This window comes from Egretta garzetta, unplaced genomic scaffold (assembly GCF_000687185.1).
Source record: "Egretta garzetta isolate BGI_Z169 unplaced genomic scaffold, ASM68718v1 scaffold112, whole genome shotgun sequence".
NCBI lineage: Eukaryota > Metazoa > Chordata > Aves > Pelecaniformes > Ardeidae > Egretta > Egretta garzetta.
The window spans coordinates 1,018,062-1,033,609 of NW_009258884.1; the positions used below are offsets into that span (position 1 = coordinate 1,018,062).

General features: G+C 48.6%; 1 protein-coding gene across 3 annotated transcripts in view; it reads left to right on the plus strand.

Moving 5' to 3' along the window:
* Positions 1-15,548, plus strand: part of BCAS3 (BCAS3 microtubule associated cell migration factor) — a 384,390-nt gene that overhangs the window by 365,732 nt on the left and 3,110 nt on the right. For 2 of the 3 annotated variants that reach the window (XM_035889526.1, XM_035889530.1), the window contains one exon: positions 1,646-1,711. The exons of the other annotated variant lie outside the window; for it this stretch is intronic. In XM_035889526.1, the coding sequence (XP_035745419.1) occupies positions 1,646-1,711 (66 nt within the window). The remainder of the gene's footprint in view (positions 1-1,645; positions 1,712-15,548) is intronic. 3 annotated transcript variants of the gene reach the window in all.

The window sequence follows — 15,548 nt, forward strand, 5'->3', positions numbered from 1 at the left end:
GTTTTAAAACCCCATTAAATGTTTTACCTAAAAAAAAAAAAAAAATATGGCTCGTTTTCTTCCAAAACTGCAAAACTCCGGGTCTGTCAACTACCACCTGTGGTGCAAACGCCGCAGAGTGCCCTGCACCTCGCCCTTGGAAGAAACCGTCTGGATTCCTTCCAAAGTTCGTGAACAAACTCATAATGCGATGAAGGAAGCTCATATGTTGAAGCAAACTCTTTAACGTGATTAATGGGCTGTAAGTAAGTGGAGCTAATTAGACATGCTGTTAGGGAATAGCCCATACGAAACCCGGGATCGGTGCTCAGGGTGGTTGGGATCCTGGTCCCTAGCCGAAGCCATGTGGTTACACCAGCCTGAGCCAAACTGGGGTCCTGACACCCTTGAGCTTTGCAGGAGAACGTTTTTGAAATCTTTCTGTGAAATTTGTGGTTTGGCGAAGTGAAGGCACGCGCCTTCTGGCGTGCCTGGCTGAGGCAGGAGCTGCTGCCCTTGGATCCCCTGCAAGGAGCATCCTTCCTGGGGTTCTACCAAAAAAGAAAATGCCTGTGGTGATGTGTTGAGCGATGAGCAGCCACCTGGGCATAGATGGCACCTGTACATTTAGTTTGAGGACTAGGATTAGCCCTGCATAGAGTCAGCTTCAATTGGTACCTTTCCACCCCTTCCTTCCTTCCTTCCTTCCTTCTTTCCTTCCTCTTGCTTTTAATTTTTCCAAGACAGTTTGTCCCTTCCCTCTCCTCAGTTGGTCTTAATCCTAACTTGGGCGTGGGATACAGGAACCCAGGAACACACGACAATTGATTTTCCCTCTGAAGAGCATTTCTGCAAAGAGATTTCTGCATAAGTTCAATGCAAAATCAACTTGGGCAGCAAACACACTGGCGTATCACATAACACGGATGCTAAAAGCAGCCTTTGAACTTTCAGAATATTCATCCCAGGGTCAGAGATTAAATTACCCCCCTCAAATAAGTCTTAAGAGCTCAACGCAGTTCTTCCTACAAAAGGTTTATTTGCATGAGACTCTTTTAAAAGAAATGCAAGTTCAGGGCTCTTTAGGAGCCACCGTTTTTGAAGTGCAGGGTGTAAGAGCAGCAGCATTTGCACTGCACACATTTTAATGTGGTTTTATTAGTTATTTCTCACGTGCAACATATGCAACGAGAGCGCAGCTGCCCCGTGCAGGACATCAAGCACCTCAGCATGGGCTTCTCGTTCGTCCCTGCCCAAGCCATCGTCCCTGGAGCAGCCCCGTCCTCCAGCCCTGCTGGGGCCAACAAGGGCAGTTCTTACATCCCAACCATTGCCCAGGTCTCCAAATCCAGCTTGCCACCAGCCCCAGGAGTGTTTAGTGGGATTTCTTCCAGGTCGTACATTATTTAAGGGGGTGGGAGGGATGGATGCTGATACCACAAATGGTTCTGGGGTGAGTTCAGGTTCATTGCTGTTTGTAGAAGAAGTCTGCTGGTATTTCTAAAAGCAGCACTGGTACCACGAGACGACTCTGACTTTCTGCCTTTTGATAACAAGTTGATCAACTGCATTTACTTCTTATCGATTGTGGTGTGGGGAGATTCCTTTTCTTTTTCTTACTATTAAATCAAGGCATTTTTTAAGAAATATTTTATTTTTGATACAGACACAGCCGGTGAAGTAGCAGTAAAAAACATCCCCACAAAGAGGCACATGGCTTTGAGATGTTTTGGTATGTAACGTAACTGTATTGTTATCAGGTCTTAACTTTTGCACAAAGACTATTTCTCTGTGTTCTAAAAGCAAACCGTCTTGTCAGCTTTCAAAGGGTTCTGTGCATAACACGGTCGTAGGGGAACCAAACAAAAAACATGGAAGTGTCTCAAATCATTTCACAAATAACATTGTTCTTTTTCTCTCCTTAAACGAACAAGAGTTTCTTTGATTTTTTTTTTTTCCCCAAGTCAAATTTAGGATTCTGCTGTTCAGAGCAGAGAGGTCACAAGGCCCTAATGTATTTAGCATTGACTGCCCTCTCTTGTAGTGCGTCTATTAGTCAGTAATTTGATTTGTACCTATTCATTTGCAGTCCCTGCAGGAGCTCTGAGCTGGCCCCAAGTATAATTGGTGCTGTCTCTATTTTTACATCATTAGATTAGCCCCGACTCCTGGCCACTTGTTGTCTGCGCTTGTCTGTCCATTTATACAACCTAATGTAACACAAAATTCATTACTGATCACATTACTTTCAACTCTGAAGCCAGCTTTGTGATAAACATTTTGTTAACCCTTTCTTGCCGGCACACAGACCTGGGGGATAAATGCACTTTCCCTTTGCAGAAAAATCAATATCATAATAAAACAAAGTGCAGTCACATTTCTAGATTTGTCATTCCTCCTGGAGAAAGAAATGGGGAGAAACATATATGAGATGACTAAATGATGTCTGCATCCAGGCATCTCGCGCTGCCGTATACGGAATGAGCTCAGCCGTGTCCTTTCTCCTAGGATATAAAGAAGTGACACAAGATAGGGCCAGCACTCAATTTAAAACTTAATTTCTTACTCATTGTTCTGCAAGTGTTCTAGCTCTTCTGCGCAGGCCGTAATCGGGTTACGACATTATGGGAACTGGACATTTTTCTTCCAGTGCTTTGTCTTAGAGTAGTTAACAGAGAAACAATTCCCTCTCTCCTTAGAGCCCTACTATTGCCTTGGGGTTTTGTTTAGTTTGCTTTGGTTTGTGGTTTTTCTTCCTAATGATTAAGCAAATTAATTTTCCTGCTGCAATCCTCCAGCATTTCACAGGAAAATGTAAAGCTCCGTCCTGTCCAGCTTGGCTTTGCTCACATCTGACCGTTTCAACGCGTACCTACTAAAGCATTAAGCTCTTTGCATCACTGAGGCTTCTGCTATTGATTTTGGGGGGAACGGGAGGGAAGCCGTGGTAGGTATTCGTTTAGGCCTGATTCTGCAAAGGGCTGAGCATCCTTACAGCTCTGCAGCATCGTGCCCGTGAGGTGCTGCTTGCTATTCAGAGAAATGTATTTTGGTGCACGCAAAAGCTGTTGATTTTTAACAGTTTTCTAAATTCATTTTCTGTTTGTACAGCTTGGCTTGGAAATCCGTTACTTTGGGTTTTCTAAATATTTAGAAATGTTTCTCAGTGTTTATTAAATCTTCCCTTTAAAAGTCTGAGCTCTGAAGCCTGCCCCACACCAAGCGGTCCTGCACTGAGCAGGGTGCAGGAGACGAGGAGACTACAGGATTTTTCCATCTCTAGTTTCTATAATTACCTCGTTATTCCTTTTAGGAGCCTTTGCATGGTATTTTTATGTAGGATATGGCTTATGGCAGGCATATCTCTTAGTAAGTATAACAACCCTCGTCTCCCAGCATTTGAACCAGGACTAGTATTTTTACAGCTGTTTTTTGAGCCAAAACTTGTTGCAGCTGCTGAGGTGGTGGCAGAATAAAGACAAGACAGTTCTTTCTCCCTTCCCCAAGCCCAGCAGCCCCCGAGAGCCTTTCGGTATTTTGCTGATTTTCACAGGAGCGATCGTAGGTGTGCGCAGCACCAGCTGGTGCTTGCTCCTAAAGCCTGGCTTGGCTGGGGGAAGGCACAAGTCCCCGCTCAGCTCTGCTGCTGCCTTTGTACCCCTCGGTCTCTGCTCCAGCTTTGCCATCTGAGCACTGGGGAGGCCAGTGCACCCCGAAATCCCCGTATGGCTTTACGTGACTCCTGTAACCCTCACGGTTAAGGACAAGTGGCAGCTCGGGGCAGAAGGTGTGTGGCCAGCCGGACCACGTGCCACCACCCCGCTCCCTCCCGGGGGTCCCGCTGTTGGGGTTTGTTAGGCTGACACATTGCTCCCATCTCTGCTTGCACTGTAGTGCAAACCTCCAGCACATCTTGCATGAAGTCTTTGAAAGTTTGAGCCTTTTGTTATCTTAAAATGACACGTGGCCGGTTTGCCAGCTCACCTTCCTGCCCGTGACGAGCATTAACATCGCACCAGTGCCAAGGGCATCTCCCATTCCCTGGACTGTGAAAGGATGATGGCCCAAGTCATTGCAAAGCTCTCATAAAAGATGCGTGGCCCTCACCAGGGGAGATGGGAGAGGAGGCTGTAGAATGGAAACCTATTTATGCGATAACTTGTTAAGCAGTCGAACTGTTAAATGAATGCTTCTTATTAGAGAGATACGATGAAGTATGAGTCACCAAACAGCAAAATATGCATTAACGCAGCACAACCCCCAGCAATAAGTGGAAGGTCAAAAGCTAAAACAAAGTCCTTCGATGGACTCCCAAAGCACCACCTCTGCCAGCTCCAAGGGCCCTCTCCAACCCGTTGGGATGCCGTATCGTTTCCTATCATCGTACTGTAGCCTGCAGTCCTGCCATCACCTCTCATCACCCCCGCGCGTTTCTCTAACAGAATATCAGACAAATAGTAACCTGATTTTTCTGATAATCTAGCCTTGCTGTGCACAGTGGAGTCTAAGAATATCAGGGCTTGGGGCCGCATCCTTGCTTAGCAGCGATGTTGTTAGTTATCAGATGCTGGTAGCGTGCCTAGTGGAGATGGTCGGGCAGAAAGCGGGAAGGGAGGAGAGAGGGCAGGGGAAAAGGATCTCCATGCTTGCTGGGGATGGAGACTCCCTGGAGCATATCCCATGGGACCAGGTCTGGTGGGTGCCCCAGGAGGAAGCAGCCTTGGGGCTGGGTCCCCGGCAATGCTGGGAAGGGTTGGTTCTCCTTGAGGTATGTATCGTAATTTGTGGTATGAAAAGATTAGCTTTCCTCCCATTCCTAGCCTGCTGTCTCCCCACCATGGATAATATATAAAACAGTAGACTTTTATTCATTAACATTTATGGGAGAATGTTAATATTAAACTGTAAGTGAAAAGCCCTATCTTATTGAATTCTTCTGCTGTGTTATTGGGAGCCTAATTACATTTTGCATTTAAATAAAAACCAGATGACGTTCAGGACGGTCAGGCAAGCATTCTGTAAGTGAGAATTTATCTTGCGATCTGGGTAAACAATGTCTCATCATTTAACAGTTATTATAAATAATGGGTTTTTAAGCACTTTGCTGGGAGTTCATATTGGCTCCACATGGGTTGCACTAAGGGAGAGAGAATTTCAGTGACATCTTCCAGGCATCCGGTGAGGAGGAATCATATCCTGAGCTCACTTCTCAAGCTGCAGCAGTTTTCATCCTCCTCTGTTTATTATTGCTCAATATTGTGTGCACAATCAGCTGACAAAAAAAAAAAAAAAACCCTAAGAGTAAGAAAAATGACAAATCAGTTGGAAGCGTTTTGCAAACGGAGAGCCCGTCCATGCTGCTGCCCCAGCAGAAGCGGAGGGTGTCCAGGACTCCTGTGGAGGTTCATGCACGTGGTTGACGCCTCCAAAGGCATGTTCTTTCTGTAAAAACGGTGCCGTGGAAAAGTTGTTTGCTCACAAGGAATGAAAAAGATGTTGAGGCAAAATGTAGAGGCAAAAAGATAATAGCCTGGCTGCTTTTTTCTCTTTCTGCTGGTGCCCTCTTAAATTACATCGTTGGTAATTACATGCTTGGGAATGCGCGAGCTAATGTAGAAAAAGAGTAGAACTTCTAAAAAGTGTAAATAGCTTTTCCCCCACTTCTGTTGTTTATATTCTGCCCTTCATTCCTGTCGCCTCAGCCGAGGCGGCGGCTTTTGCCGCTGGCCAGCTTTTAGCCTTCACTCTGTGTTCCTCAGACACGAGCATGAACCTCTGAGATTTCTCCAAGCACCTTCCCCGCAGGCTATCCCGCATCCCGGGGAGGAAGGAATTTGTTTTCCATGCAGACAGAAAGAAGTGGTAAGAGGATGGGGTTTTTTAAGCAACCATTCGCTGTTGGGAAAAGATACAGAATTTGGGAATGCCTGATGCCGGCTGGTGGCGTGTCACCTCCGGACACGCCAGGAAGCCACCCACCCTCTAAAATGGCTGTTCCGGGACATAAACTGTTTACTGCCTTTTTCTGTGAGAGGCATTTTATCCCATTTTCCAAGAAGACCCCTGCAGCTAAAATACCATCCCTTTATTTATTTATTTATTTATTTATGGTATTTATTTGTTACTTGCTTGGTCAGTGACTTTCTCAGTATCTGCCCAAGACATGAACTCTGTGTTTATATCAAAAGCTGATGGTGTTGTGAAAGACAAAGGGTCAGTATCACTTCTCTGACTGTTTCCAAAGACGTTTTTCCAGGAAGGCCACAGGCAGGAAGGTGCAGGCAGGGTCGGGAGCCAGGACCTGCCCCGTTCCCTCCGCTCCGGCTCGGTGGCACGGCATGGGAGCGAGGAGCCGTGGGTGGCTGGGGATGGCGAGCACATGCAGACCCCTGGTCGAGGTGGGCAGGATGGAGATGGTGGTGGTTCCCAATGCAGATAGCAGCGTGCCGGGGGACGCAGAAGCAGTGCCACGGGCTGTGCTGCAGGGGGATGTTGCTATGCTGGTTTTCTCCTAAGGCAGAGCACAGCAATCCCATGGACGGCATCTCCCACCTATTCCCACACGCCACGCTGAGCAGCTATTCCCGTTGGGCACTCCGTCACTGGGGCCAGGTTGTCCAGTGGAAATGATGCTTGGAGGCATTAATCAAAAGACAAATTAGCCTAGCAGCCTTCCTCCCGCATCTGCAGCCACGGAGGCAGCAGTGGGAGGATGAATTGTACGGGCACAGATCCCGAACCTGAAATCTGGGCGTGCTTTCTGGCCTTTGCTCAGGGCTGCTTTTATCCCCACCCTTTAAAAAAAAAAACAAAACACCTTTATATCATGCCAGTACTGTGTTGTCTCTTTGGTTTATCTTTTGGAAACGTGGCTGGTCACCCATCAAAATGCAAGCGAAAAGTCTGCAAAAGAACACAACGCGAAGAGCAGGTAGTGATAGCAACTCCGCTGCCAGATGCCCAAGTGCAAGGCAGAATCTGCACAGCTTGAGATGATTTAAATTGCCTTTTATGTGGGATGCAGCCAGAGGAATGCCTTGGTTTGCCATTAGGTCTTTTGGATTTCACACAAGCGTTATCCTCTGCCACGTGCTCGTCCGCAGGCTGCAGCTCATTCACACGTTTGACAGTGCTTGTGAGAGCATAACTAAAGAGGCAGGGTATATTAGGATCAATACTTGGAATCAATTTTAAAATATGACTTTTAACAAGTTAGAACATCCAGGTGACTTTTTTCCAGCTGCCTTCTGGTTTCATGAGAACAAATGCAAACTGCTGTGCTGAACAACTCCATTAGCAGAGGGCCCAATTAAGCTTTGGATGTCATTTTTATCAAGGCTCTTCCATATTTATGTCTAATGTCAGAATTTGGAGCTATATAAATAAGACAGAGTGTATCAAGACCCTCAAGCAATCCCGTAAGAGAGCGAGCCCACAAGGTTGGTCTGTTGTTTTTCCAGGCTCGGTTAATGCTCAGTCTAGGTAGACGTGATTTTAAGAGTAGTACTGCGAGCTTTGAGTGCTTCATAAAATTAAGTCTGTGTTTCACAAATGGGTCTGCTTGAAGCAGCGATGTCAACAGAATCTTTAAAATAATTGACTAAATATACCAACTAAGTTGTGTTTGGAACTAGGATTGTTTGGATGGGTTCGGAGTTTCTCAGCAACACTAACACCAGCGCTGGGCAAATGAAAAGAGGAGACCTCTGCTCCTTGGGTTTCCACCTGAGCTTTTCAGATCTGAGAGCCTTGAACCATTTAGATGAGCAGAAAAGCCTGAGCCTGCAGTGACATCATTTCATGAGCTTCAGCAAAACTCTTCTGATTTGGACCAGCTGAGCATCTGCTCCCCCCAAACTTTTAACTTTTCCTTTGAATTGAACCCAAATTCCAGTCCGGTCTAGCTTCCTCCTCAGCATCAATCTGCACCGCGGAGACAGCCCAGAGCCTCTCAGTAGCTTTCCTCACTGGCCCGAAAGGCCACTTTGTGTCAGAAGTACTAGAAGTTGTGCCAGAATTACTTTGCTTTGTAATATTATACTCCTAGAATGAACCCAGCAATACGTTTGTGTCAGAAGCGCCTAGCGCACATGTGCGAGAGGCACGGGGAGGCACACTCCGAGCACAGCAGTTGCCCTCCGCCGGGGTTGCCTCTCTCCCTCGCCGAGGGTGATTAAGGAGGCCCAATAACTGAGGAAGCATCACAAGAGGGGGGAAAAAAGAGGTCTTAGATGTGAAAGAAACTGCTGAGGTTTGGAGGGTGGGCATGTCTGAAGTTCAGCATATCGGCGAGGGGCTGCCCAGACCCTGAAGTCACTGCTCGATTTGTATTTCTGACCTTCAGGCAACTTCCCCATGCCCAGCTTTTTTGCTGGGACTGTTCGGCCGAGCCCAGGGCTCAGGAAGGAACCCCAGCACTCCCTGAGGGCTCCCAGTCATCACACTCCTGCGCGGTGGCTTTGCTGCAGCCACCTTTGGGACAGGACCCCCCGACCTCGAGACCTCGAGTGGCTCCAGCTCTGGTGGGAAGGGGGATGCTTAGATCCACGCGTTGGGTCCAGACCTGCTCTGGTTAGAAGCGTGGTGGTTTCAGGAACAGGAGCATCACCTCCAAATCCTCAGAAGCAGGATCCAAAGAGTCCGGAGGGTGTAGGGGACAGAGCTGGTAGGTGTTGTGAACACGCCAACGACATGCTTTTGCATTTTCATCGCGTTTGTATTTTCCTTTGTGGAGTCGGAGGCTGACAGAGGGGTCACTGTTGAGCAATCCGAGGCACTCCCATAACCCTGGGAATGAGAGACCAAACCCAGGAATTTTAATACAGTGTTTTCTCTGCAAATGCTTTTGGTCTGATATACACAGATGTGCTGCTTGCGTAACTGAAGATACAAGATAATTCTGCCTAAATACGTTAAAAAAAACTTGCAAACAGACTGGCTTGCAGAGGGAAGCGTGTATTACATATAAGTTACGTTATAGGATTTACAGGGGCAACATATTGAAACTTTCAAGATGGGGTAGGAGGGAATTCCTTTAAAGCTAAACAACCGTATCTGCGTGTTCGTTTTAAAAACTCGAGAAATCTTGCACAAGGAGTCCTCGGCTTCCATGGTGTGGATGCTACAGGAAGTGTTTTCTATAAGGATTTGACTGTTCTGGCTTCTGAAATTTCACATACTGACTAAAATGGGTAACTCATCCTTCTGAAGTGCCATTTATGGAGGAAAACATCCTAAACCTCTTTACAAAAATATACAGCTCTAGGAAACTTGAGATTATTTTTTAAAAGCACTGCAGTCACTGTGAAAGTGCCTATCGTGAAGAATATTCTCTCTCTAAATGCTAGTCCTTTATCTGGTGCACTTTTAACCTTCCGTAAAATGCTCAGAGTCAAGTCTGGCAAGATGCCGAAGTCTTGGGTCTCCTGCTCCAATGGACTCGAGTCATACGGAGCTTTTTGGGTTCTCTTTTTTAAAGGAAAAAACAAGCTGCTTGCTGCTTTTTTTTTTTTTTTCTTCTTGGTAGACAAAATTCTTTAGAAGTTCATGCATGAAAATGTTTTGTCCATATCTCAACAATCTCTTCATGCCTGGAGTAAACCCAGACATTTATGTAAGTTCAGATGTCCTCCCCATTTCGTAAGTGTTAGTTGTTTGGCATCTTCGCATTGAAATAAGGCCCTAGAAGTGAAATTTGCGGTCTCGGAGGGGCTCTGATGTTCAGAAGGCTCAGTCTTCGTTCCCCTGGTTATCTCCTGCCTCCCGTACCCCCTCATCTCCTTGCTAGATCGTGCCACCTTTTTTCCAAGATGCCAGGTTTCATCTCCAAGTGCATGGCATTAATGAACTCTATGTGGATTCAGCACTGGAGTTATTGTAAGATAGTTTGACAGTAACTAATATTTTACATAGGCCACTGAATTCTGATTTCAGAGAAGTTGTTCAGGCAGTGTTTGCCGGTCTTTTTGACTTTGCAAATTTAATGTAGGTGCTTTAGTGGTGTCTCAACATCTTTCAGCTTGCAGCAGGGTGAAATGGTTTTAATACGGGGATTGATTTTCGGTGTTCAGACGCCGTAGTGTTACATTTCCCCTTTTGAATGGAGTTTAAAATCTCTTTTTTTCAAACTGCTGGTTTAAAAAAAAAAAAAAAAAGGAGAAAGAAATATTTCTTAGGAGCAGGTCTATCACGGCCACCCGAAGCATCGCAGGACATCAGTCCCAGCAGCCGCCTGCCCTGGTTGCCGGAGCGTGGGGGAAACGGGCACCAGTTAATGGCCCCTGCAGGAGTGGGGCACGGGGCTTGGGGCAGAGAGCAGGTTTAATTGACTTTTAAACATTATCATAATCATATGAACTTGTAAACATTATAGTCGTATATAAAGCTGGGAACCAACTTGCTGTCCATGCTCCCTTTGGAAAGGAGCGATGTAAAAATAACATTTGCCCGGAAATCTCTTTTCAGCCATCTCAAATTAAAAGGAGCTGGGAAAATTAAGAGCTTTAATGAATACTTGGTGCTTTCGTTTCACTACAATTTAATATTAATGATTTTTGCTTATCCCAGTACCCAAAAGCGCAGGTTTCCCCTGGGGGTGCGGTGCCCCCCCCTGCCCTGGAGGGTGGTGGAGCTGGATTATAATTAGAGCTCCCTCGTTAGCATAATTGCATTTCATAAAAAAAAAAAAAAAAGGGAATACCCAAGAAAAACCTACAACCGCAGCAGCGGTCATGGACTTTCCAAGCCTCTGTGTTAGGGGCGGTACTGCTGCATCCCGGTTCAGTATTTCTGCATCCCGGTCCGGTTTACGACTTCCCATCGGCTTTTGAGCCCTTTTCCGCCTTGGGCTGCGCCGTGCCCATCCCAGGCAGCGGCACCGGCTCCCGTGGGGACCGGTTGTGATGTTCGTAGTAAATGTTCCTGCAGAAATAGAGCCAAAAGTGTCCAGCTGAGTTTGGGATGTTGTCTAAACACTGGAAGATGGAGAGCTTACGTGTAAAAGTGCGTCTGGGCGTACGGGGGAGCGGAAGCCGCGCGTCGGGGGCCGGTGCGAGCTCCTCCATGGGAGCACGTCCCGCTCCCTTCGGTGGCAATCAGTGAAATAAAAATGTTTAACTAATCCATTCACCGGGGAGCGTTGTGTAAATTACAAACAGTTTAAGAGATCCTCGAGACTTCCATTGTGTTAATACAAATTGCCTTTTAGTGTTTGCTTTATATAGGATCCTTTTGAATGAGAATCCAGATGGCAGAAGCTACATAATTATTATTCATTACAGTTAATAAGTAACACTCAGAAGCCCCAGTCAGCTCTGCAAGTCCCCCGCGATAGGCATTGTGCAAATGCAAGGGTAAAAAAAAAATAGTCCTTGCCGCAGAATATTTTCGGATTTCGGTTAAAGACAAGGAGGTATGAAGGGCCCTTAGGTTTCTCCTGCCCAGGAGCACAGACCGGGCGGTCGTTTTGAGAGCTCAGTCTGCAGGGAGCCTTCTCACTTCTCCTCCGAACGAAGGACACGATCTTTGATTTTGAAACGAAGCTCTAATTTTGGCCTTTTAGCTGTTCATTCAAAAACTGCTCGTGGCGGGGGAGAAGGGGTTTTAGTAAGCAGCACCTCATTTCTCCTCCCCGCCGCGGGAAAGCGCCCGTCTTGCATCCGGATCGCGGGGAAGGGGCAGAGCAAGTCGCCGTGCTGGCAGCCCCCGTGGCGCACGGCGGAGCCCCGAGAGTTCCCCAAAACAATCACCGTGAATGACAGAAATGAAATCAAGGAGATGCAAGCCCTGCTGGCCATTACCCCGCTTCCTGCATTCCTACTTGTTAATTGTCTAATTCCTAACGAGTCTTCAGGCGTCTGATGGACTTTCTGATGCGTGCTCACGCCGACGCTTCCTCCCCTCCCCGGCCTCATCCCTCGCCAGAGACCTTGTTCCTTTAAAAATGCCATCCTTAAAAATCAGAAATACTCAGCCCAGCAAAAGGAAAAGGGAACTTGACATTAGTTGAGCTTGAAAGGCTTGGTGCTGTGAAAAGTGACTGACGTGTGAAAAGAGGCTACAATTAGTTCTTTCCCCGAGCACTCTCCCATTCAGTCCAGGGTCACTCCTTCAGCGAGCTGCGGCTTTGAGGGTAATGTGTTGTGACAGTTTGAGATGATGAAGAATAATTCTTGTATTCAGAGTTGCTGCCGCTTCCCCGCTGCCCCGACACATCAGGCTGCTGTCATTGTATCATTTATCCCGGCCGCGGCTCCGCCGGGCTGCGCGGGAGCCGGGGCAGCCCTCGCTAGGTAAGAGGAAAGGGTCAGCTCTTCCAGCAAATGATTTTGGAGGATATTTTGAAACTCTGCTTACCAGGAGAAAGCAAACAGAGAGAAAGGGAAAACCATTAGAAGAAATAATGCACTGGAGATGAGATTTTTGAGTAGACATAAAGGAGATGCCACGGCTTCAAGTGGACCACTACAGAGAGAGCTCGAATAAGAAAGGCAGCATAATTTATGAGTGTTCCGGGCAAAAGAGGGCTATATAGATTTTTTTTCAGGCATTGAATTAATGCACCCTATAAAACGGTTTCACATTTAAGCTTGGCAGGGTTTTAGACCTTTGTAGATTTGCTGGGGTCCTTTGACAGTTCCTGGAGCTTTCTGGAATTGAGGGTGCAGCCACCTTGCTGGACAGGGGACGGCACCGCTCTCCTGGACGTGGGGACCCCGGGCTGTCCCCAGAGCAGCTCCTCCTCCTCCTCCTCCTCCTCCTCCTCTCCACCTTGGCAGCCAGCTCAGGGACAGTGGACAGTGGCTTGGGCAGCAGAACAAGGGACAGGTCCGTCAGGCTGCAGCGTGGTGTTTGGGAATATTAGCGGAAAGAAACGTTTCACGGGAGGTTTTGGTTTCCATTTCTCACGCAGTGCCGCAGGAAGGCTGCGCTGGTGCCGGTCTGCGGGCGGACCAAGCTGGAGGTGATGCCAAGCAGAGAGCGGCCAGCGTTTGCTTTGCACAAAGCACCTTCAGGGCCCCGTTGCTCTCCAAGCAGCATCGGTGTTTCCACAGCCCCCGAGCGTGCCGGATGCTGCAGGGCCATGGGAGGGGGGGCGGCCACCCCCCGTCCGGGCTGGGGACCCCAACCAGGCGCTCGCCGTGCTGCCTTCCCCCCGCTCCGGACCACCGCTCCTCCCCACGCCGGCAGTGGCGAGGGTTTTTACTGCCAACACCTTCACCACGTCGGAAAGCGCGTGTGCCCTGGAAATCCCTATTATTCCGGGACCCTGGGTGATGCCAGCGGTGCCCATTACTGTTACCATCAAAAGCACAGGCAAGGCTGCTCCTGGCTTCCCTGAAGTGACTTTCTCCTCATGGCTTCAGCAGATGTTCCTGCTCCTTCGCCTTTTTTTCCCGTCGTCTTTTTTTTTTTTTTTTTTTTGGGGCAGTCAGGACGCTGTGAGTTGTATTCTCCGGGGACATGGGCAGGTTTTAGTATTTACGTTTCCAGTATTAGCATTTATTTGTATTTGTGTTTGTTTTTCACGGGCTTTTGAAAACCTCAGGGAGCCATTTATGGGGCCAAAATAATGCAAGTGCTGGTCTTCTCACAGTATTTCATTTCCTTGATGGTGGAAACGCTACGAGAAGAGCAGGTCTCATGTTATTTTGACCCCATAAATAGCTCCCAGAGGCCCCTTTCTTCCTTCTCCCACCCACTCCCCCCCAAATCAAATATTTAGGTTTCTGCAAAGCCTGACTTCTCAACCCTGGTTATCTTGCTTCAGCAGAAGCAAATTGCAGTTATTACAAAATAGCCAGAGAGTCTATAAGGCCGAATGGGTTTTATATGATGCACAATTTGTTGGCAACTGTACAAGTTCATTAAAGTGTATCATAAGAGGTTGTTTTACTGGTACATTTAAGGAAGTTAATACATCTCGACAGTATATGCATGGGGGAATGCAGATACAATAACCCTCAGACATGCTGGGGCCAAGTCCATTCCTGGCGTAACTCCACCGAAGCAAACGAAATCACTCGCCGGGCAGCCGCGTCCTGCTCTGCCGGCGGTGCCGAGCCTTCATCCCGCGCGGCCGTCGCCGCCACTCCGGGCTCTCCTGCCGCTCACCCCCATCTTTTTGCGGGAGGATCCTGGGTTTGCCTCGTATTTTGTGTTTTTCAGCAAGCGTGTTCCCAGCAGCGAGGACGTCAGTGGTCTGACCGGTTATGTGACGCGTCTTATTTAAGGCTGGGAAGTATTTCACCTCCTTTCAGCCGTGCCACAGGGCTCGGCCACTCCGTCCCGGGGCGATGGGAGGGCAGCGCTGCCTCCCTGCAGGGACCTGCCTCGTCTGGTACCAGCAGTCCCACTGCGCCGTTGTGGTTCCTTCTGCACTCGTTGGGTCTATCCAGGCGTCAGATCTATCAGAAATTGTCCCCTAGCTTTTTACCCTGTAACAGGAAGGGTGTCCCCACGTCATGGAGCCGTTCCCAGTCTTGTCTGAGCTTCCCACGGGAATGGCATCAGCGTTCCTGTGCATGTGCTTCTGCCATGCCCTGGGCTGCTGGAAGGTCCGGGAGGAAAGATAATAGTTTGCACTAGACTTTTTTTTTTTTTCTTAATTATATTTTTTATCAATTAAAGAGCTGGGAGAAAATGGACTAATTTGGGGGGGGATGTAGGAAAACGTGCTGACTGTGGCCTTAGAGGTCATATGTGCGGCGCAGGTATTCCCTGGTGAGCGTGTAATGGCTAATTGCACATCTTGCATGACCCAGCCATGCACGAGAGCTGGGCTGGGCAAGGGCAAGAGCCCAATTTCCTGAGCACAGCGGTGCTTTCTGCTGCAGCGGTCAGGAGTTTTACAATGCTTTCTTAGGTATCAAAATACATTGCTCGTCTGCCTCGCTGTGTGTAATTAGTTCCAGAGCAAGCGGGTTTGCGATGCGGGGCTGTTTGAGAGCGCCCAGACTCATTTGCCGAGGTGAATGTGTGCGTTTCCCATCTGCGGCACTTGGGATGGCAGCTCCGATGCGGGAGCTCCCCTGGTTTTTAGCCTGACCCCCTCCAAACCCAAAGCGGGCTCTGTGCAGGCTATAGGGCTGGAAAACTTCCCCTCCGGTTCCTCTTGAGCCTTTGCATCTCTCTTACCCTCTGTTTTGTCCCTCGCCGTTGCTAATTGAAGGGGTTCCCGTGCCCGACAGCAGCAAGGGGAGCTCGTGGCCGCTGCGCTCGGAGGGGCGGCAAGGCGGGAGCGCGGCGATGCCCAGCCGGGGCCACGCGGCACAGCCGGACGGGACCCCAGCCTCCCCAGCCAGGCCCTGCGCCCACCGATCGGCCTCCCTGGATTTTTGTCCATGCTTTTTCCCTGGCTGGCATCAGCCTCTGCAGTGCCACCCCCTGGCAGTCCCCCGCAGAGGTGACAAGCGCTGCCGGCTGCGGAAATCCCGCAACCCCCAGAAAGCCACCCTGCGAGCCCGAATCCCCCCAAATCCCATCCCGGCAGGGCGTGCGGTCCCACACCAGGCACCGAAGGGCAGGCGGGACGCGGCGTGGCCAAGGACAGGCAGGAGCGGGCAGGGGGG